The 23,546-nt window shown below is 43.6% G+C and overlaps 1 protein-coding gene across 1 annotated transcript in view; it reads right to left on the reverse strand.

The window, feature by feature from the left end:
* The window catches only part of ANK3 (ankyrin 3), a 353,466-nt gene that overhangs the window by 47,824 nt on the left and 282,096 nt on the right, over positions 1-23,546 (reverse strand). Inside the window, 8 exon segments of the mRNA XM_060242643.1 lie at positions 280-306; positions 813-935; positions 3,884-4,009; positions 6,599-6,827; positions 7,247-7,343; positions 11,507-11,714; positions 13,036-13,247; positions 19,523-19,677. Coding sequence (XP_060098626.1) covers positions 280-306; positions 813-935; positions 3,884-4,009; positions 6,599-6,827; positions 7,247-7,343; positions 11,507-11,714; positions 13,036-13,247; positions 19,523-19,677 — 1,177 coding nt within the window.

Below are 23,546 nucleotides of genomic sequence, written 5' to 3' on the forward strand. Positions count from 1 at the left end.
TTGTGTTGAAGGAAGTCTTTTTCTGCTGGAGGAAGACTTGATGAAGAGTGTCACAGGATTCAAAATGGAGAAGTAGAAGTATCATGTCCATATTGTCCTACCCACAACATGTGATCTTAAGGTTTATTTGATGGCCTGCTGTGTTGGTATTCAACAACAAAGCATATAAAACTCATATCTTTGGCAAGTTTTGCAATCCTAATTTAGAGATATCATAAATGTATTTCTTTTACTGGCATGAATTCGGATAGAATGATAAAAAGACAGTGTTTGTATTACCTCATCATCTTGATCTGACTCTGTTTCCTTTGGGTCCCAAGATGCATTGCAGAGACAAGGAGTATTATAATGGGCAGCAGGGAAAAGAATATCAGGATATGAAAAGGACCGAGTAAGGGTGCACAAAAAAAAAAAGCAAAGCTAATTTATAACGCAAAGCAAATCCAAAATGTCAACAGAAAATACATCGAATGCAAATCAACGCATGACGCTACTAAAAGCATAAAATATCTATGAACCGCAAGCTGAAGCGTGAGCTGCAAACACAGAATCCCCCATCCATAAAGAAGTAAATCATAGAAACTGAACAGCACAGCTAACAATCAACTTCAAAAGCTTTCTGCATACATGGAAACAATCAGACATAAAACAAGCTTAATCCGACTGTAAGGCATTCCCGTTTCCTATGTTTCATTCTAATTAGCAGAAATAAAAAATAAAATAATAAAATAAAACCAAAAACTAAAATACTTCCCCCCCTCCTCAAAAAAAAGATCCATCCACTGAAATTAAACAAATCTTGGAAGCCATACCTTTTTGTGTGCTGGCAGAGTGATGTTTAGGTTGCAAACGGCTGTTTGTGGGAGACCTTTTGTAGTCTTTGGTTCTTTCAAAAAGGATAAGCGACCACAGGGTTCTTGGCTGGTGTCTCTAATCTGTAAATAAACAAATGTCCTCAGGTTGGTCTTAGAAGTTTTTTGGGGGTGTGTGTGTGCACGCGCGTGTGTGTTATGCATTACATTTAATTGGAATTTTTTAAAAATACCAAAAGAGGAGATTTTTGAACCAGGTGATGGGAAAGTGAATGAAGACTGCCTGTTCAAATGTTTTGCTCAGAAACAATTTCCCCAAACTTGGATCCTGATCCATCTACAGATTATGCCTTAAAGATTAAGCTTCAGTTACAGGATGTCATAAACAAGGATAGAGAAAAATCTGGGCTGCTGAGAGGAGAGAAAGGGGAAAAAATTGTAGAAGGTGCTGATCACCCTGAGCGCCAGTTTGGTGTAGTGGTTAAGTGCACAGACTCTTATCTGGGAGAACTGGCTTTGATTCCCCACTCCTCCACATGCAGCTGCTGGAGTGGCCTTGGGTCAGTCATAACTCTCTCAGAGCTGTTCTGCTCAAGAGCAGTTCTGGGAGAGCTCTCTCAGCCCCACCTGCCTCACAGGGTGTCTGTTGTGGGGAGGGGAAGGGAAAGGAGATTGCAAACCGCTCTGAGACTCCTTTGGGTAGTGATGGGCGGGGTATAAATCCAATCTCTTCTTCGCTTCGTCTTCTTCTACAGAGCTGGGCATATCATATCATGCAATTTGCTTTCATAGTAGCCCTGTTCACACTGTAACACCTCTTTTCACTCATTCAGAGTTCCTGCCATCCTCCACACTTTCTGTTACACAGGTTCAGAGTTACAGATAAGTCAGGTAGTCCCATCTCAGCATTCGTCTTGCCTCTTTTAAAACATGTAGAAAGCCATGACCATTTCACATTCCAGGTCCTCTCTCTCACTCACAGAGATATCACCAGACAGGGCAGCCCAGTCCTTTTTAATAATCACCCCTCATTCAGACACGCCACAGAATCATCGAGGCTAGAGACTCCAATACTGCCATCATTTATTCACATTCTAATATATAGTCCAGGCTAGGCTGATCTCATCAGATTTTGGAAGCTAACCAGGGCTGGCTTTGGTTAGTATTTGAATGGGAGACCTCCAAGGAATACCAGTATTGTGATGCAGAGGCAAGCAATGGCAAACCACCTCTGAAGGTCTCTTTCCTTGAAAATCTTACAGTGTTGCCATAAGTGACTTAAAGGCACTTTCATTCACAAATATATATTTATACAGGGCTTTTTTTGTAGCAGGAATTCCTTTGCATATTAGGCCACACTCCCCTGATGTAGCCAACCCTCCTGGAGCTTACCGTAGGCCCTGTACTAAGAGCCCTGTAAGCTCTTGCAGGATTGGCTGCATCAGGTGTGTGTGGCCTAATATGTAAAGGAGTTCCTGCTACAAAAAAAGCCCTGTATTCATATATAGACCAAGATCTTAGCTTGTCTTTGTGTGCCTCTTTCCTTGAGACTATACATATCCGGCCTACAGGGTTAAACGAACAGGGAGTAAAGTGTTGTTATGGTTTGGACATAACATTAAAGATAGAGGTTACAAAGTTTCTTTTCAGATGTAATTTTGAAGGATTTCCTTATTCAGACATTTGGAATCCTTTGTCACAAGGCTGTTCTTTTCCCAGTCAGCGTTGAGCTGCTCTTCTGACAGATGCTTCAACCAGGCAGACGCCTTCTCTCAACCGAACTAACGGCTGTTTTCAACTGTCCCTCCCACCAACATTCCGTCAGCTCCCATTGGTCGCTTTTAGGGAGAGGTGGAACCTAATCTGTTCATCACACATGCATTTGTCTGTACCTAAGAGCCAATGTGCATTTAATTTGGGGACCAAACCAGGGTCCAATACTAGGAGAAATGTGTGGTTTGTATCACATATTTAGCAGTACAGGCTAAAATAATAATAATAATAACAACAATAATTTTATATCCTTCCTTTCTGCACTCACATGGGCCACCAAGGTGGCTAACAAATTAAAATGTACATAATGATATCACATTTTAAAACCATGAATACACACATAAAGAAAAATCAAATGTATACTGTACACAGGTTGGATGTGTGTTTACCGTAACTTGTGAACAAGACTATAGGATTGTGTGAGGGGAGGCCCCCCAATAAATCTTAATCTGAGATCCCCGGAGGCTCTGGACAGCCCTGAGAGCAATCCAAGCACCCTCATACCCAAGATGTCTGCATGACTGAAATAACAGTTTAGTGAAATTATTCAAATCAAGCAAACAGAAACCCAACCATTCAAACAGGAGACCCATTTGAACCTAAGAGTGCGATGCATAATCTGTTTGTGCAGCTCTCACAGTAGTTGATGAAATACCACATGAAATATAATTGCAAATAAAACCAGATGAAGCTGGGTAAATTGTGGTGTGTGCGTTGGCGGTGTTTAAAGGAACGCAACTGGGCAGCGGTGCAATGTGGCCACCAGCTATATTAGTTCCCATCCTGGAGAGGATACAAAGTGCCATCAAGTGGCAGCTGACTTGGGGAGACCCTATAGGGTTTTCAATGCAAGAGAGGAACAGAGGTGGTTTGCCATTGGCTGCGTCTGCATGGCGATCTCGCACTTCCTTCGGGGTCTCTCATCCACGTACTAACCCTGCTGAACTTCCAAGATCGGATGAGACTGGGCTATCCAGGGCCATCTAGGTCAGGGCCCTTTTTTGGAAGGGATATGTGAAAACACAGCAGAGGCCCTGGCAAGCACATCAATGTACTATCTGTCCTGCACGTCTATGGATTGTTGAAAACCGCCTGAGCTGACAGGGCTTTGAACAGGGCTGAGCCTGTTCTACGGGAAGAGCAGGCTAAAAATTGAATAAAATAAATAAATAAATTACTGACACTTGATTGAAATAATCAGCAACAATAACAGCCAATGTTTCCATTGAATGGGTTCCACATTATCACAAGGAGACAACATTTTCTCAGTGTCACTTCACCAGCAGCTTTACCATTACCTTGATAGAAAATGGCAGTCTGTTTTCTTTGAAAGCATAAAAATTAAATACAAGCTGTTGTCCTCCTTTCGTCAGAGGGGCCAGATTCCCATAGCAGTCCACATAAATAGGCTTTCCTTCCAGAACCTGTCAGATCAATAAAAAAACTAGTTAAAATGCATTCGCCCTGCTTAACAGTTAAGCCAGATACAGAGCTCAAATGGTTAGAAAGATAATTTACAGCTCTGTTTAAGTATACATTATTTTTTTAACTATCACATTTTTGTCACACACCTCCTTTACTCCCTCACTATGTCCTCACAACCATTCCTTCAGCAAAGCCAAGCTAAGGGCCAAACTAGATGAGATGCTGTTGCTGGATTCACCCCTGGGATGTACCTCCATTTTGTCAGAGGTGTGTGTGGGGGAAGATGGGCTCCTTCTCCCATTACATTTTTCCAAACCAAAATGGCACTTGGTTGCATTATTTACCAATTTGCTTGGTGCAATTTGGGTCAAAAAATTATGGGGGGGGGGAATGCAGAAGTGCCTCCTCATTCTGCTGTGGTTCCAACCAAAATGGCGCCCCCTGTAGTGCTCTTATAAGGCATTATCTGACTCTACAAAATGGATGCTGCCCCCAGGATGAACCTCTTGTCTCATCTAGTTTGGCCCTAAGTGTATGTGAGACTGGCTCAAAGTTTTGGACTAGATTCACCCAGTTCCTAGCCTGATTCTCTAACTGCTATACAACACTGATTCTTACATATTGCACACTGGTGTGTAAAGTCTCCCATGGTGAATTAGATACTCTTTTTTCAGCAAAAAGGGTTCCCTTGCCAAACTGGCCTGGAGAAAACATTCCAAACTGTCCTTAAAGCGGTAATCAGCATTTCCCTGGGTGTGTAAGAAAGGGCCATGAGAACTATAAGCACTGATGCAACCCTTCTTGCCCCCTCCTTCTCATGATCAGCCTAATTCACAGAATCAGCATTGCTGTCAGACAGCCATCTAGCCTCTGTTTAAAAATCTCCAAAGAAGGAGAGCCCATCACTTCCCAAGAAAGCCTGTTCCACTGAGGAACCAATCTAACTATCTGGAAGTTCTTCCTAATGTTGAGCCAGAAACTCTTCTGATTTAATTTCAACCTGTTGAAATGTCTACAGCATTCTCCTGATCCAGCAAGGTAGTAACATTTTTTTAAAGAAGAGATGAGGCTAGTCTGACATAATCTGTTCTTGAGAAACCCATGCTGGCTCTTAGGGATCACAGCTGTCCTTTCAAAATGTTCCAGGACTGACTGACTGATTATTTGTTCTAAAAGTTTTCCAGGTATAGACATCAAGCTGATGGGTCAGTAGTTACCTGGATCCTCTTTTTTTCCCCTTCTTGAAGATGGGGACAACATTTGCCTGTCTCCAGTCTTCTGGCCCCTCACCTATTCTCCAAGAATTCTCAAAAATAATACCATTCTGCCTCATAAACAAGCAACACTGCAGCAATATTTTACAAGGCACCCAAGAATCACCCAGCATAGAGAACTGCTGCTATTTTAAAATTATCAACTTTATTAGAAGTTAAGATAAAGGGACCCATCACTCATGACATAGTCACTTCCTCATTGGTTTAAAAAAAACACAAGCAAATAGGAAAGCTCTGATTTGGCTGAGGAGCTGCAAGGGATGCCACATTTCAGGGCGAGGGAGAGACCCATGAGGATCATGCTGAGCACCGCCCCCTCCCCGTTTGCTACCAGACAGCCCTTCATCATCCAGAAAACACAAAAGTGGCTTCTGTTTTATTTCACTACAAGCAATGCTAACACAAGCTGCACCTCTGCCATTGCCTGCTCTCCTTCCTCCTCCTCTCTTCCTTCATTGGGCCTGGCCCTCCCACCAAAGACCCTAGTTGACTGATGAATGGGGAAGCCACAGGATCCCAGACCCTGCCCACCCCCCACCATCTCTCTTTTCCTCACCATCCCTTCAAGGCTGGGGAAAGAGGCTGGGTCCAAGAGGAGAAGGACTGGGTGCCGTGGGGATGGTGCTGAGTGCTGCCCCCGCCATAAGTTGTGTGGGCCTGGAGCCCACTACCTCAACTGCCCCCCCCCTTTCTTCCTCAAGGGCAGGGAAAGAGAGAAGGGAGGAGAGGGGTGCTGTTGCCATGAGGATAGTGCTGAGTGCCTGCGACCACCCCCTCCCAATCCTGACACAAGCTGTGTGTGCACCACCACCAGTGTTCAGTCCCCTCCCTCCCTTCCTCAAGGCTGGGTAAAGAGACTTGGCCTGGGACGAGAAGGGAGCCATGAAGATGGTGCTGAGGCCTGAGGCTGCCCCCTCAGGTGTCATCGGAATATAGTCCCCTGCCTGTCCCCCTCCCTCTCTTCCTTACCCCCTCAATTTATGAGCCGAGTCAGGCTGGCCTGGCTGACTGAAAATCAAGAGGTTGCTTGAAGAAAAACAGTCAAAGACCAGCACACCACCTCTGCACAGTTGCCTGCTGGGGAATGGAATGGGTAGGGGGACTTAGGCACACTTGTGTGAGCCAGCACAGTCACACAGGCTAGGGGGAAGGGGAAGGAACCTGGGCTCTGATGCAGTCATGTGGGTGGTGCCACATGATCACATGACTACCATCCAATTCTGTGCCCCTGGACTGTTGGCACCTAGGCAATGGCCTAATTTGCCTAGTGGGCAGTTGTATAATGATGGGTTTTGCTGAGGAGTTTTGACATACCTCGATATCTTTGCTTCTTGCAACCTCTTCAAAATTCTCTTGCTGCTCCAGTGTTTTGTCCACTTTGTCATCTGTCATGCAGAAGCAACGCAAACTGGATTCAACGGCATCGTTCATTTTGGCAAAAATCACAAACTTGGCCATGTACGGGACACATATTAGTTCCCTATAAAGTTGTGTGGCCAGCCCAACGGTTTCAAGAACTTGATGGCAGTCTGCTAGCCAAAATCTGAACACAGATTGGAAAAAGAAAAGACCAGTCAGCATAACCTCATACCATGGGGATCTAGTTTGCACAAAGCTGAGTAAAAAGATAAGTGAAAATCTGGTTTGAATCACTAAGAAACTATTGGCATTTCCCCCTAGGATCCCAGATACCATGGGGAAAAAACCATTCTCAGGTGGAACTATGTATGCCTCCCTACTTTAGAATATAATAATCTCCAGTAGGTTTATATAAATTAAAGGTATCTGTACTGTACTATTTTTGTATATCTTCTCCCTTGAATCCAGCAGCACTCCCTTAAAAAAAACACCCACCCACATTCAACCAAAATGTCTCTTATACCATCAGCTAGTATACAATCCCTGAAGTTATTTTGATCTTTGCAAATAGAATCATCTGTTTTGTGCCCACTCTTCCTATACCTGGCTGAAACGTTGGTTGTGAAAGAGACACAATCATTTACAAAGGTCAGTGGAGTGGTGCCTGTGATATCTTCCCACTGAGCTGGTGAAGTACCGCCTAGGGAAAGAAGAAAACGAAGATGCGTCAACACGTCGTTTAAAAAACGATCTCAATTTCTACACAGCTTTGAACTTTCTGCTTGAAGATGGTTCTGCTTTGCTTCATTCTTTAACAAAATGTGTTAAGCCACTAAGACATCCTGATAAGTCCTGGGGGTAATTTTGGATACAGTCCTATGAAGAGTCTCTGCACTGATGGGAGCGGGTGATACACAGTGGCGGGTGTCGAGTGCGCAGAAAGCTGGCCGAGCAAACAGCCTCCTGCCCTCACTCAGGGCTTTTTTTGCAGCAGGAATTCTTTTGCTTGTTAGGCCACACATTCTTATGCAGGGGTGGAATTCTAGCAGGAGCTCATTTGCATATTAGGTCACACACCCCTGATGCAGCCAATCCTCCAAGAACTTACAAGGCTCTTTTTTGTAAGCTCTTGGAAGATTGGCTACATCAGGGGTGTGTGGCCTAATATGCAAAGGAGCTCCTGCTAGAATTCCACCCTTGCTCTTATGAAGCCAATCCTCCAAGAGCTTACAGGGCTCTTGGAGGATTGGTGCATCAGGGGAGTGTGGCCTAATATGCAAAGGAGCTCCTGCTAGAATTCCACCCTTGCTCTTATATAACCAATCCTCCAAGAGCTTACAGGGCTCTTGGAGGATTGGCTGCATCAGGGGAGTGTGGCCTAATATGCAAAGGAGCTCCTACTAGAATTCCACCCCTGCATAAGAGGACCTACTGCAGGCTCCAGGAGGATTGGCTGCATCAGGGGTGTGTGGCCTAATACGCAAAGGAATTACTGCTACAAAAAAAGTCCTTCCCTCACTTGAACTTTCTGGACCCCCCCCCCTCCTAGAACTTTCTAGACCCCCAAACAGAAAGGCAGACAGATTCCTTTTCTTCATTTTTTTTAAATCCAGCTTTCCTCCAATGAGCTCAGGGTGGTATAAATTGTTCCCTTTCCCATTGAATCTTCACAATAATTATATTGCAAGGAAAGCAGAGAGTGGCTTAAGGGCCAAGTGAGCCACACGACTGAGTGGAGGGTATGAGGGTATGAGCCCAACTCCAGCTGAATGGAAACTTTCTACTGATAGAAGGGAGAGAGCAATTTTCAGCAGTTCTCCCCAGTTGCAGCAGAAACCCCTTCATGCTAGGAAAATGAAACTGCCTGTACATTATAAACAGTGAAGACGGCAACTAGGCAGCCTTGCAGCTGTTAAGGCTCTGAATGTTTTGGAAGAGAAGCCTCTTACAGAAATCCATGAGAATGATAAGACAGAAATACACACAAGGAAAGAGTATGTTTCAGCTAAACTTTTCAGTTTTAAAAGTTGGACAAAATAAACACCAATAGTCACAGTAAAGGATTCCTCAAGTAGGAAAGCTTGGAGAGTCCTCCTGAATATGATATCCGCCATTTAAAGTGTATTATGTATCCAAGAAAATGTGTATTTATGTTTTTTTATAGAATAATAAATGTATACAAGATTTACATGGTTATGCATGGGATGGAGAAAGAAGTCCTTTTCTCCCTTTCTCACAATACAAGAACTCGTGGGCATTCAATGAAATTGCTGAGCAGTCAGGTTAAAATGGATAAAAGGAAGTACTTCTTCACTCAAAGGGTGATTAACATGTGGAATTCACTGCCCCAGGAGGTGGTGGCGACTTCAAGCATAGCCAGCTTCAAGAGGGGATTGGATAAAAATATGGAGAAGAGGTCCATCAGTGGCTATTAGCCACAGTGTGTGTGTGTATACACTCTGTGTGACACGGAGTGTTGGACTGGATGGGCCATTGGCCTGATCCAACATGGCTTCTCTTATGTTCTTATAATTATTGAGCATGCCTCTATAATTACTAAATAATAATCAGGGCTTTCTTTGGTAAAAGAAGCCCAGCAGGAACTCACTTGCATACTAAGCCACACCCCCTCACATCACAATTGTTTCACATAGGGCTTTTTGTAGAGAAATCCCAGCATGAACGCATTTGCATATTAGGCCACACAAGCTAGCCGGAACTGTGTTCCTGCTACCCTCCCCCCCCGTCATAATAGTTCTAAAAACAATTGTGCAATTTACAATTTTAGACTAACAAAGAGCATCACAGGGTCACATGAGTTGTGAGTGTGCGCACGCATGTGCATGCACTGTGATTGGAAGTGGTGGGGGGATTCAGGCACACATATGTGGGCTGGAGCAGAACAGAAATCCTGCATAATGTGCCACGGACTGTAACATTTTGCTTCCTGAGAAACCCAGCTTTTATTTTTTAAAAGAGCAACTTCTTAGATGTTATGGTGATTGAGGCAGACATTGTGCAAGCAGAAATCTGAGAAGCTGAATAACTGGAAGACTTCTAGTGACTGAGGTAGGGATCCTTGCCCAGCCATTAACAAAAAGCGTTTAAAAAACAGAGTAAAATATGCAAAATAAAAGACATTGTCGGCAGCATGCTATGTATTGGCTGCTGATCAGTTTGAATCAGCAGCAATTTTGCGCTTGCACAGTTCTGCAAAAACCTGATGCAAACCACTCTGGCAGGCCTTTGTGGCTGTTTGGTGCAAAGCAAGCAGATGAGGTGATTTGACTTGCATCTCATCAGCACCTTGGAACACATCAAGCTTGACTGTCAAACAACAGGTTTGTAGCAAAACGTGCAGTGCCCCTTATCCTAAGCAGAGTTCCACCTTCTAGGTCCGCTGATTTCATTTGACTTAGAAAGGTTTAACTGTCCTTATGGAACACCGTGACTTGGATCCAAAAAAGAAATGCAAATGGGGCAATGTTGGTGGCATGAATTTTTTGCCCTTCTCCTTGTCCCCACCCAAAATGCTGCTACTGTGGTTGTGACCCTCCACGCGTTCCCTTTAAATGCCTTTTGCAAAGCCGAGTGGCGACTTCACCCACCTCCAGAAGTGGGTGAAGTCGCTGCTTGGCCTTCACTTGCATGATGCGCAACTTTGCACATTGGCCATTTAAATTTTAAATGTCTTTTTCATGGATCAAATGGACCATGACCCTGTCCGTTAAATGTGGAGGTTTAAGAACATAAGAGAAGCCATGTTGGATCAGGCCAACGGCCCATCCAGTCCAACACTCTGGGTCACACAGTGGCAAAAATTTTTATATATACACACACACTGTGGCTAATAGCCACTGATGGACCTCTGCTCCATATTTTTATCTAAACCCCTCTTGAAGGTGGCTATACTTGTGGCCGCCACCATCTCCTGTGGCAGTAAATTCCACATGTTAATCACCCTTTGGGTGAAGAAGTACTTCCTTTTATCCGTTTTAATCTGTCTGCTCAGCAATTTCATTGAATGCCTATGAGTTCTTGTATTGTGAGAAAGGGAGAAAAGTACTTCTTTCTCTACTTTCTCCATCCCATGCATTATCTTGTAAACCTCTATCATGTCACCCCGCAGTCGACGTTTCTCCAAGCTAAAGAGCCCCAAGTGTTTCAACCTTTCTTCATAGGGAAAGCGCTCCAGCCCTTTAATCATTCTAGTTGCCCTTCTCTGGACTTTCTCCAATGCTATAATATCCTTTTTGAGGTGCAGCGACCAGAACTGCACACAGTACTCCAAATGAGACCACACCATCGATTTATACAGGGGCATTATGATACTAAATGGTTTGTGGTACAGGGGTCTGTAAACCCCACGGACCTCAAACCTCCGCAGCCCATTTTTTCCTGGACCGTTCCCATCCCGAGTTGTGACACTTGGCTACAGAACAAAATGCAGAATGGGAGGCTGCAGTTAGGCTAATCCATGGATATCATGGACCATTTACACAAAGGGAAGTGCTCCTTGCTTGCACAAAGTACCTATGGATCCAATTCATTGTGCAAATTTGTTTAATTAATGCAGTGTCTTTTTCTCTGAGAACAAAACGTAGGATTTTTAAAAACAATGCATTTAGAACTGACCATACTTGTTATCACTGTGTTTTCCCTGTGCCCAATCCAATATTTGGAGAAATTACTTTCAGCAACAGAACTAACATTTGCAGTGCAATCTTAAACAGAGTTACACAAGTCAAGTCCACTGACTTCCCACAAACTTAAAAAGGTATAACGCTTCTTAGGACTGCACTGTTAGAGACATAGGATGAAAAAAAAAAGTGGACAAATTAGTTTTTAATGCTGTTGTCTAACCTGTGATACTACATAGTAGTCGAAGGCTGGGCGTTGTGTCGCCTTTATATCCATTGGTTATCCCTTCCCCAGATGGGGGTGGCACGGGGATCGTCATGGTGATTGGTTTATGGAATTTTCTTCTTCTGGGTTCCACGGTAACAATGGGACTGAAAGTTGCTTTGTTGCCAAGAATTTTCTTGACGGTTTCATCTGGAACTGGTTGAGCCTGTTTATTAGTACAGAAGTATGAGTTTAAGGTTTATGATTTTTTTTTCTAGGAACGTTAAACAGTTTTCTCATTCCATCTAGCCCAGAGGCCCCCAACCTTTTTGACTCTGTTGGCACCTTTGGCATATTGAGAGGGTAGCCATAAAATGGCTGCCACAGAAGGCAGAGACAAACTTAAAATGGCTGCCACAGGAGGTGGCACCAAATGAAATACCAGAACCCACACACCTCCTGGAAAGATGGAAAGCCTGAAAGGGCAATGGAACCACACTGATTTACCACCAATCCTCCTGACTCGCCAGTGGAAAACCTCCAGAACCACTGCCTTATAGTGGTCCCACCTACTCTCTGAGAAACTCTATGTAAGCCAAGAGCAATAATTGGTGCCCATGGGACTCCACATTGGGAAATCCCAATCCAGCTTCTTGGTATACAAAGCTATTTCTTGGACCATCATGACATCTTCAAAATGCAGTTTCTGCTTTGCCATAGTATCATATTTCAAGCAACATTTCTGTTACTTTAATTTTTTTAAAAAAATATTTAATAAAATGTATTTTCTGCCTTCACAAGGTTCAACAAAGTGGCTAGCAGATTAAAACACACATGATAAAAACCACATTTTAACACCATTAAAACCACCCTCCAAAAACACACACACACACACAAATCATTAAAACAATTTTAAAAGAACTAAAATATGCACAAAGACATAAAAACAACAATTAAAATATTGGCCAGGGAGGAGGGATTACTGAGGGAATGCCAAAAGCTACAAAGGCCGTATGAATCCAGTATTAGGGGTAAAATTCAATAATGGAGTTCAATTAATTCAATATTATCATGATGAAAATGTTAACAATACACCATTCTGCAATGAGAACCCTGAAGAAACTCGTAATAATTATCGAATGAACATTTACATGATAGCTGCAGTCCTAAGAACTCTTTCCTAATGTGCTGTAAATCTCTGATTCGTCCAGAGTCCAGTTGTTTCAAGATGGTTTGGAAAAGTCCATCTAGTCCATAATCCTGCTGTCTGGGGGAACTGGTTGGCCACTGTGTGAGACAGGATGCTGGACTTGACAGACTCTTGGTCTTTATGTGCTTATAAGGCTCAACAGGGAGACCAGAAATTAAGTAGAACGGTTCCACCACCTTTAGTAGCTGCATAAAAGAAGGAATTTGGGCAGCTGCCCTTTCTCACTTGGGGCCAAGAAGAAGAGCACTTGCCTCTTCTGTTACGTACAAGAGTCTTCTTGACCCTCCCTTGCACTAAATAACACTTCTGGTTTTCAAAGAAATGTGACTTTTGTTACCTGAAGGCCCACTCGTATTCTTTTGGTTAATGCTCCTTCTGGAAATGAAGCTTGAACCCGTGGCACAGTCGTGCTGCTCAGGATACCACCTTCAGGACCAATCTGGTTGCTTTCTTGCTTGATTCGTGAAACCACCGCAAAGTACTGGGGGAAGTCCTTTGTGATAATTCTGCAGATACGTTTCTTCTCGAGTTCTTCAGCACTGTCCAACTCTATATAAGGGCAACAGTGAGTATTTGAACCAGAGAGGTTATGAGCACTCTTTGAAAGGAAGCTTTCCCCATTATATTGTCTATTACAGGGGTCTTCAACCTTTCTGAGCCTGTGAGCATCTTTGGAATTCTGACACAGCATGGTGGGTACAGACATAAAATGGCTACCATAAAATGGCTGCCACAGGAGGCCGAGCCAGCCACAAAACAGCCACTGCAGCCTACCTTCAGTCACACAGTGAAGATAATGACTGAAGCTATTATTCTTGTACTGTGGTGGCAGCTACCGCCAAAGCAACCTTTTTAAAAATTTGAAGAGCCAATGAGATCCCCAACATTTTGGGCAAAAGGCCCCTGCCCCTTCCCCACTTTCTACAAACATTTGGCAGGTGCCAAGAAAGGTGAGGGAGAGCCCCATATCGCCCACAGGTACAAATTGGGAATCCATGGTCTATTACACATAACTCTGAAACAGCATACTATCCTTAACCTTATTCCTTGTACAAGAAGCACAGGCTCTTCAATTTAAGTCTACAACCAATAACAAGCTGGGTTCAACGTAACACCCAGTGCATACCAAACTATTTCCCCCCGCATGACTGTTCTTCCTGAAGAAGACTCTGGTTTGGCTCATATACCTTTGGTCAACACTTTTCTCTGGGCAATGCAGAGTCAGTCCAACACAGTGGGCCTCAGTTCCTTACGGCACTAGATACTTCCATTTGCACAACTCCAATGATCTCGCAAAAGACTAGTGCAGGAATATGTGGCTGAGGGCTGCTTCCACCGTTCCCATATGTGGAATGAAGAAAAGGATCCAGTCCTCTGTTTCTCAAATGTCCATGGAGTGTACATTAAAAACTGGTTGAGCCTCATGAAAGCATTAGTATTATTTTTAAATATTTCTATTTCAAAAAGAAAACCAATTACAATCATGGCTTTTTTGTAGCAGGAGCTCCTTTGCATATTAGGCCACACACCCCTGATGCAGCCATTCCTCCAGATTACAGTAGGCCCTCTACTAAGAGCCCTAAAAGCTCTTGGAGGATTGGCTGCATCAGGCGTGTGTGGCCTAATATGCAAAGGAACTCCTGCTACAAAGCAAGCCCTGATTACAATGCAATACAATCTTAGATCACTTATTTTCATTTTGAAACAACTGAAAAAAAAACGATAAACAATCATGACAGCAATGCTCCCTCTAAGCTGTGGAGTCTTGTGAGCAAAAATTCTACTTTGTGAGCTACGGGCATAAAAGTTGTAAGCTGCTGCATAAATTAGTTTGTTCTGGATCCATCCTTTCTGAGCTAAGACACAAATGTGTGAGCTGGAGGCTAAAAAAACCTGTGAGCTAGCTCACACTAACTCAGCTTAGTGGGAACACTGCACGAGAGTATTACAAATACATAGTTTGAAGCTTGTTGGTACAACAGCTACTTAATTAACATTCAGTCCTGACTATTTATTAATTTCCATTATCCTATTTAATATAAAAGTGAGGCACAATTACACATGACTGTCATATTTAATTCCTTCCGCCGAAATTCAAAACAAAGGATTTAATTATTTCGTTGGCATGGCTTTTCATCCAACAGGTTCAAAAGGGCTATCTGGTTGTGATTGGCAGATCCTGACAAAAAAAAAGTGAAAAGGATGAAGAATCACCTACAAAGGCATGCTGGTTGCTTGCAATGAAAGTTATTGGAAGGAGCAATGTGTGATTCTTAAAAGCGTCCCTGCACTATCTGTTGTGGGTATGCAGGGGTCTTTTTTGTAGAAAAATAGGTGGTGGAGCTCATTAGAATAACTCATTAGCATTTGCTGCCTCCCCCAACCAAAAGCAACCCAATACAAGAAAGGAGAGCCCCGGGTGAGCGAGGCCTGCTTGGGCTGGCTAGAAATCCAACCACCCCAAGCAGTCCTCACTCGCCTGCAACTCTCCTGGGCCACCCCCCCGTCAAAAGGCCAGCAAGCCACCCGCTGCCCAAAACCACATAAGAAGTGGAGCAAGGGTGGCGTGGGCTTCTCCAGGGGTTAATGAGGGCTGCTGGGGGCATGGCAAAGCTCTTGGTGGCTGGCTGGCTGCCCGCTCAACTGATTCAGGGATTGTTATGCAGCTGCACCAACCATTCAATGGACAAGATAGGTGGGGAGGAAGAGAAGGGAGCCGTCAGCAAGGTTCAGGAGCTGTGCTCCTGTGAGCGCCTGCTGAATCTGAGGCCTGTGGGTATGTCCTGGAATGCTAAGAGAATTGTTCAGGACAACCTATTCATGGTCCAGTCTCAGAAAACGTCATCTAAGACACCAATGAAACACAACCTAGCTTGCGTTTTATACAACAGCGGTTCCTGTTTAAAGGTTCGTTCACTTTTTAATGTGTATACAAAAGTTGCTTTGGGGATGGTATTTATCCGAGCCACTAGATGGCGCTGTACTCAGTGAAGACAGTCAAACCATCCTGTTCTAAGAGGAAAATAAAGATGGACGATTTTCATTTCTTCAACTGCTGGATCAGATTACGAAGATGTCGTAACAACGTAATCCGGACAGCCCCTCCGCATCATCCAAATGCCACCTCATCCACTTATGCTGTAAGCCACTTGGGTGAGGAAATGAGTGCAAACCTGGCAACTGGAAGGCAGAGGCACTGGACCTCGCACATTCTTGGATGCTGCCAAAAGCAGCAGCTTACGGATGGAGGTGGCTGAAAACATGCGCTACCGCTACTCTAATGGGAACAGCTGCCAAGAAGCAGCCACCGCATTGGGACAGATGTTACTTTCTCTTTCTGGCTGAGTCCCTGGAAAAGGTCTGTCCACTCCGCACAGAGAGATGAATGAACCAGACTTAAGCACCGCCGTCATGTGACTGACATACACACACAATCAAAGAGGCACTTGTTTCTGGAGGAAGATGAATTCTATGCAGGAAAGGGTATTAGTTACGACAGCTAAATGGGAATGCCATTTTCAGAGGCAGCGTGTTTCTGAATACCACTTCCAGGGGCACAAACAATAGGCGCATGCATAGCGTCTTTTGCTTTCCTGCCCTGCTAGTGGCCCTCGTTAAAAACAGGACAGGAATCTTCATCTGATATTTTTATGCACATTATTTTGTTCCATATATCCACATACCTTTAATGTGGGAAGAAGAAGACTGCAGATTTATACCTCGCCCTTCTCTCTGAATCAGAGACTCAGAGCAGCTTACAATCTCCTATATCTTCTCCCCCCATAACAGACACCCTGTGAGGTGGGTGGGGCTGAGAGGGCTCTCACAGCAGCTGCCCTTTCAAGGTCAACTCCTGTGAGAGCTAAGGCTGACCCAAGGCCATTCTAGCAGGTGCAAGTGGAGGAGTGGGGAATCAAACCCGGTTCTCCCAGATAAGAGTCCGCACACTTAACCACTGCTCCAAACTGGCTCTCCATAGCACCGAATGGGGAAGGTGGATGAGATCCCTTTGAAACAGAATGCACCATCCATCCAGCATATACTTGTATTTGCAGAGAGATTTCAGCAAAAATAATATGAAAAATATCCTAAAGCTTTGTCTGTGGTTTCTATAGTCCAGTACAGATGGAATGGCACTTCTTATCCAAAGTTTATGGTGGGTGAAGAAAAGACATGTATTCTCATTTGCACGCGCGCACACACACATCATAGAGAGATTTATTCTTCATGGTAGTCATGCTGTTTCTGATGCTTTCACTGAAAATAAGATAAATCCAACCATCCAGAAAATACATATTTCTGGAGTCCTCTCCCACAATTTTAGATTAACTCTGAGGCCCATTGGAATTGACCTAAGCTACCCTTGGAAGGTGCTACAAAATGTACCAAAAGAAATATTTAGTATTCCTGACGGAATTTATCAGTTCCAGAGTAACAGAATCAAAGTAGCATTTTGGAAAGTGGCTGTTCCTAACTGGACTTATTTATTGGAAGGCGGCCCTAAGAACACAAGCGAAAACTAGTCATACGTAACTTAACAATGGAACAAGTAGAAAGAACATCAAGGAAAGAAACAATAGATATTCCAGCAAAAACAAAAATTATGGCATTTGGCAGAGCGAATGGAAGGAATAAATCTGAAAAAAAACCAAAACAAAACCCAAAAATGGGAGACTTACTATAATTCTGAACTAAAACAAAAATTCCACACAATGGGGTCAGGGCAGATGGGGGATTTTTCTACAAGCCTGGGAAAAGCCCTAGGGATGATGATACAGTTGGGTTTATGATTAGGTTTAGGGGTTTAGGGGCTTAGAAAACCTCCAAAATCACAGAAGCAATTTTTCTTCATGAAAAATGTGCCACTAGGATATTGCAGGACTGCATTGTGAGATCTCAGTTGCCATGTTCATAGTTGCCGGGAAACCCACAACCAACATTCCTGAAGATTCCAAGTTTCAGTTCAGTTCAACACACATGGAAGGGGGGAAAGAGACAGACTAAAACGAGGTAAAAGCAACATAAGTTGAAGCTAGAGGGAGGGGGGAACAAGAAAAGGTAAAAAGAGTAAGCTGAGTGAGGGGAACAGAAGTGGAATGAGTGATAGGGAGCAGAGGCTGCTGGGAAGAAACAGAAAAAGGTAAGTAGGTTAGTGGGTGGGAGAGAAGGAAATGGGAAGGGCTGCAGGCACGCTTGTTGGGAGATAAAACAAGAGAGAGAGAGATGGAACAGGGAAATGACATTTCCCATCCTACCACGAGTCCTTGTGGGCCTCCCAAATGCAAATAATAACTTTGAAATTAAATGGCTATCCGCCATTAACTTCTGTACCAGATAAAGGTGCTACTGAGACATATAACTCAGCTGCTTTTAGCACTTCCAAGCTCCCTCTGGGGGCAGGGTTTCTCCTGGTCTGGGGCCCCCCAGCCTGCCAGCACAGAGTGCGTTGCTGGGGGGATCCCCACCTCCAAAGAGCTCCCTCGTCATGTGACATGCCCAGTTCGATGATGTCACCTGGAAGTGATGTCGTCACAGCAGGCATGTCGCATGGGGGACACTCTAGCATTTGGGTAAAAAACTCTATGGTACCATGGAGTTTTTACCTAAATCCTAAAGCAACCCTGGCAAGATGTGCCCAGCGCAATGGCATCACTTTTGGGTGACGTCTTTGTGCCATGTGTGCTTTGTGTGAATGAGAAGAATCCCCACTGAAGCCAAGGTAGGACTTGGCAACTCTAGCTGCTTTGTACCTTTGTAAGTAGCTCAGGGTCAGAAGGTTACATTTTTCTATCAGCAGATATGATGGATATGATTGTATGTATATTACACCCTACTTCTTTTTGCTGTCAAGCTGCAGCTGATTTGCAAAGACCCTGTGGGATTTTCAAGGCAAGAGACCTTGAAAATATAACCATAATAGTATGAAATTTAGATGTCAGTTTTAAAATGGAGTAAAAAAGGGAGGAGCCCCGTGGCGCATAGTGGTAAAGCTGCAGTACTGCAGTCCAGGCTCTCTGCTCACAACCTGAGTTCAATCCCAGCAGAAGCTGGATTCAGGTAGCCGGCTCCAGGTTGACTCAGCCTTCCATCCTTCCGAGGTCGGTAAAATTAGTACCCAGCTTGCTGGGGGGGGGGAAGTGTAGATGACTGCGGAAGGTAATGGCAAACCACCCCATAAAAAGTCTACCATGAAAACGTCGTGATGCAACGTCACCCCAGAGTCAGAAATGCCTGGTGCTTGTACAGGGGGACTACCTTTACCTTTTATATATATATATATATATATATATATATATATATATATATATATATATATATATATATATATATATAGGCTGCTGCTAGATATTTGGCACATGCCAACGTGACCTCTTGGTCTAAATGAAGCATGTTGCTTATTCCAGTATTTGAGAAACTTGAAAAATCGTTCCTGTATAGGTTGTATGAATATAGAACGTATTTGGCTGTAATACCTACAACTAAGTAGAATGTGTGTAATTGTATCCACTTCTCCAGTACCGTACTGGCAGACACGCTCAGCGATCGGTGTCTTTCTGTAGCAGCCCACTACCATCTCCAAGGGAAAGATATTACAGTGGGCCATAGAAAAGGCCCTTCTATGAGACGGAATGTCTAAATTCAACGTATGAGGTTGGGGGACTGGACTATCCAGCTGAGGGGTTATATCCTATGATTTACTTAAATTGACAATGTGAGATTGAGTTTTAATGGTTTATTTACTAAATGTGGGTTTCCCTCCCCAGCTGATGCTTTCCCAGTGGTTAATATTTGCACAAGCCAAAGTGATGCTGTCACATATTTACCTTCATTCATGCCGTTGAGGATTTCACCGAGGTTTTCGTGCCGGCTGTCGTACTGGTGCTCTTTCCACGTCTCCCCGTTCTCACTCCGGAGCACGATCAGTTCTCTTTCTTTTCCGCGCATCGATCCGAAATGGGGGATTTCCACTATGACAGGACTAGACCAAATAAAGATAAAGAGAAGCATCTCATATCGTATCTGTCTTTCTCCTCCCATTTTTTCTAAATAAATATTTTCTAAACAAAACAAGGACAAGCACACTTACGGGGAAGGGGGTAAAATGGTTACTAACTGGCAGCCGCAAAACCCTTTCCAATTAAGATTGCAAAGTTATGCTGTCACTCCGACTACACGGCAAGGTAAAGCAGATGCCACAGGAGAGTGCTGACAAACAGCAATTTACACAGACAAAGAAAAAGTAAAGAAGTCCAAAAGACATAGAAGCAACCAAAACAGAAAGGGTTTCAGCAGGCGAGCTGATCTTGCACTTAGCTGTGCACATACAGTGCCGTTTACTCAGGGCTGTGTGTACTTGGTGCTAAAAAAAGGTTTTGTGCCCAAGTAACTCTACAAGTTAGTGTGAGCTAGCTCATAGTTTTTTAGCCTCCAGGTCACACATTTCTGTCTTAGCTCAGGAGCAAACTAATTGATGCAGTAGCCAAATTGCTCTCTCACAACTTTAATGCCAGTAGCTCACAAAGCACAATTTTTGCTCACAAGACTCCACAGCTTACAACAGGGGTGGGGAACCTCCATCCCGAGGGCCGTATATGGCCCTCGAGGTTACTTGGTGTGGCCCTCAGGGATTGCTGGGCCAAACCGAGCCATGTGGCAGTCTCTCAGGGACCTGGCTGGCCAGTGAGGATCGTGGGGCCCAGCCGCACTGTGCAGCAGCCTCCCTAGGGCCAGGCAGGGATCACAGGGCCCAGATGTACTGTGCCACAGCCTCCCTGGGGCCTGGTTGGCTGGCCAAAACTGCTGCAGGGCCTGGAAAAGTTACTGACACAGTTCAGTTTGCACTTGATTATCCCAGAAGGTGTGAACTAATATGCTAATAAGTGTGTGACCCAATATGCTAAAATGAGGGGATGTAATCTAATATGCTACTGAGTTTCTGCTGAGCTTTTTCTACAAAAAAGCCCTGAATCTATGTGTGTGTGCATGCCAGATTAGGCTCTCTCCACATGACTTCAAATAGAAAAACAATTATTTACATTAATTTTGCTGGCCTGAATTATTCTCCCTCGGCGGAGCACTGTTTTTTAAGTTGATATTTTTTTATGGCCCGCGAATGATGTTATAAATACCCATATGGCCCTTGGCAGAAAAAAGGTTCCCCACCCCTAGATTAGAGGGAGCATTGCTGGCAACCCTTTTGGTGTTGGGTTGGCCACCCAGTCTCAAGTTTGTCCTCACAACCATAAGGGCAGGAAATTTGCTTTAAAAAAAAACAGAGGTAAAACTATTTTTAAAAAGCTAAATTTTACTTTGTCTCTGCTCAAAAAGGATCAGCATCTAAACAGCCCGGTGCATGCGCAATGCAGCTTTATTCAGGGCTATGCACACACTTGCTAATTAAAAAAAAACCCTCATAATTTTACACCATGGTTATTTCAGTTAAGATTAACTGTGATGTAAAAAGAAAACTGCATATTTTTGCTCCTTTGAATAATTTAATCTGTTTCTCAGGAAGGGGAAGGACAAGGGGGGGGGGTAATGCTAGGAATGGAAGCCCCCCCCCACCCCCGGACGCCTGGAAATCTAAATGCCTTTAAGCTCATGTTACGGTCATAAGGACTAATAACGTACTATAATAGGGTGTGCGTGTCTCAAGGAGCTGAATTCTGCACCCACTCTCACATTTAGTGCTTTTGTTTTTTTTCTGCAGTTGTGCAGAATCATCGAATACACACAGCCCTGTATATACTTCGATCAGTATCACTGCGAGATGCATGGACATAGGCGAAGACTGAATTTGATTCTAAGGCACAGAAGAGACACAGTCAGGTTTAACTAACAAACAAACACTCGTTTTATTTTTGCTGACAAAGCACTTATACGCTGGCTTGATTGCTCCATCGCAAAATTGGGATTAAATCCCTCATAAAAATGAATTCTTCAACCGGCTAATTTTGCAGCAATAATTTTGAGCCCGAACCATGAGAATTTGTGCAGATATTTCTCCGGACTGGTTCCTTTGTTATAAACTCATGTTTATTTACAATTGCTCCTGAAATGGATTTGTTTCCTATGACCACCTGATCTTCACCTTGCATTGGAATGGAGACTGCTGGGCTTTACAATTGAAAGCCTACCGCGAATTTATTTTGATGATTTGCTCTTTTTATTCTTTACTCCAGTCTTGTATTTATTAATTGCTTTGAATAGTCTTTTTTGATTGTGACATTTGCATTGTAAATTTTACTGGGAACTGTTGCTAGACTCTGATTGGACTGACAGATTCAGAAGTGGCATACAAGTATTTTAAATCAAATAATAAATCTGAGGATTCAGAAAGTATCAGCAATTTATAGAGTAATTCCAGGGTGCTTTTTTTTTTAAAGCAGGAATGCAGTTCTTGCTGATTTGGCATCGGGGGCGTGGCCTAATATGCAATGAGTTCCTGCTGGCCTTTTTCTACAAAAAAAGCTCTGAACAATCCCAATCCAAGCTACATTCTTCTGAACCCGTTGATTTAAGTGGATTTTGGTGCAACTATATCGAAGATTGCTCTGTTAAACTGAAGTACTAAAGGAATTAGTAAACTCTGTTAAACTGGAGTATCAAAGGAATTATTTTGCATTTAGCATTCTCCTAAACAGCAGTGATATTACTTCTTTCCATGGTAGCAAAGTCCAGTGCCAGCATAATGTTCTTAGAGCACAATCCCACACAGAGTTACATCAGTCTAAACCCGTTGATTTAAACGGATTGAAACGGGGTACATCTTTACAGGATTGTGCTGCGAATTTCCTAACTATAATTAGGATATTGACAATGTAATCCTAAACAGAGTAACACTCTTCAAACTCTGTTGAAGTCAATAGACATTGCTCTGTGAGGGTGATCCAGTTTGGTTGATAGGGAGAGCCAGTTTGGTGTAGTAGATAAGTGTGCAGACTCTTATCTGGGAGAACTGGGTTTGATCTCCCACTTCTCCATTTGCAGCTGCTGGAATGGTCTTGGGTCAGCCATAGCTCTTGCAGAGTTGTCCTTGAAAGGGCAGCTTCTGGGAGAGCTCTCTCAGCTCCACCTTCCTCACAGGATGTCTGTTGTTGGGGAGGAAGATAAAGGAAATTGCGAGCTGCTCTGAGTCTCTGAGATTCATCCCCTTCCTTTTCTACTGTCATATAAGTATATCCCTTTTTTCTGGAACGCATTATGGTGCAATATTATATTTGCACTGGTGCTGATGTTACTCAGGGTTAGTTTCAAACCCAAATTTGCAACCATGGTTCAAAACATATTTGCAAAGTTAGGAGAAAGGAATATTATATTTCAACTGGGCCATTACTGATGATACTATAATCCTGTGCACTGATATTGCGGCTAGAAGGAGGCAGCTTAGCTAAGGCTGTACATCACACACAACAGCTCTATTTCTCCACTTTGGTACGGAAGCCTTTTCACAAAGGGGACCAGTTCAGACTAATTACTCGTCCTGTTCTTGGTTAATGAATTGAACAGAACAGGTCTACACCTCGAGGGACTCCCCAAATCAAATGTTGGAGTAGTGGCTACATCAGGGGTCCTCAGCACGGTGACTGTGGATGCCATGGTGCCAGCCCACACTTCTTCTGGTGCCCCCCAAACAGGGATTTTTGTCCAGCGAGGCTTCCAACTGGCCAATGGAGATTTTCAAAAAGTTGGTTGGGCTGCCATTGTCATTGCAGCACAGGAATGTGACCTGAAGGTAAGCAATACGTATGTATGCAATGAAGTATTTTTAAACAACACGGTCATATTTAAGGGCAACCTCCAAAACGGAGCTTCTGCTGAAATCCTTGTTACTATTAGAGTTATGCA

Source organism: Heteronotia binoei, chromosome 6 (genome assembly GCF_032191835.1).
Source record: "Heteronotia binoei isolate CCM8104 ecotype False Entrance Well chromosome 6, APGP_CSIRO_Hbin_v1, whole genome shotgun sequence".
Taxonomy (NCBI): Eukaryota; Metazoa; Chordata; class Lepidosauria; order Squamata; family Gekkonidae; genus Heteronotia; species Heteronotia binoei.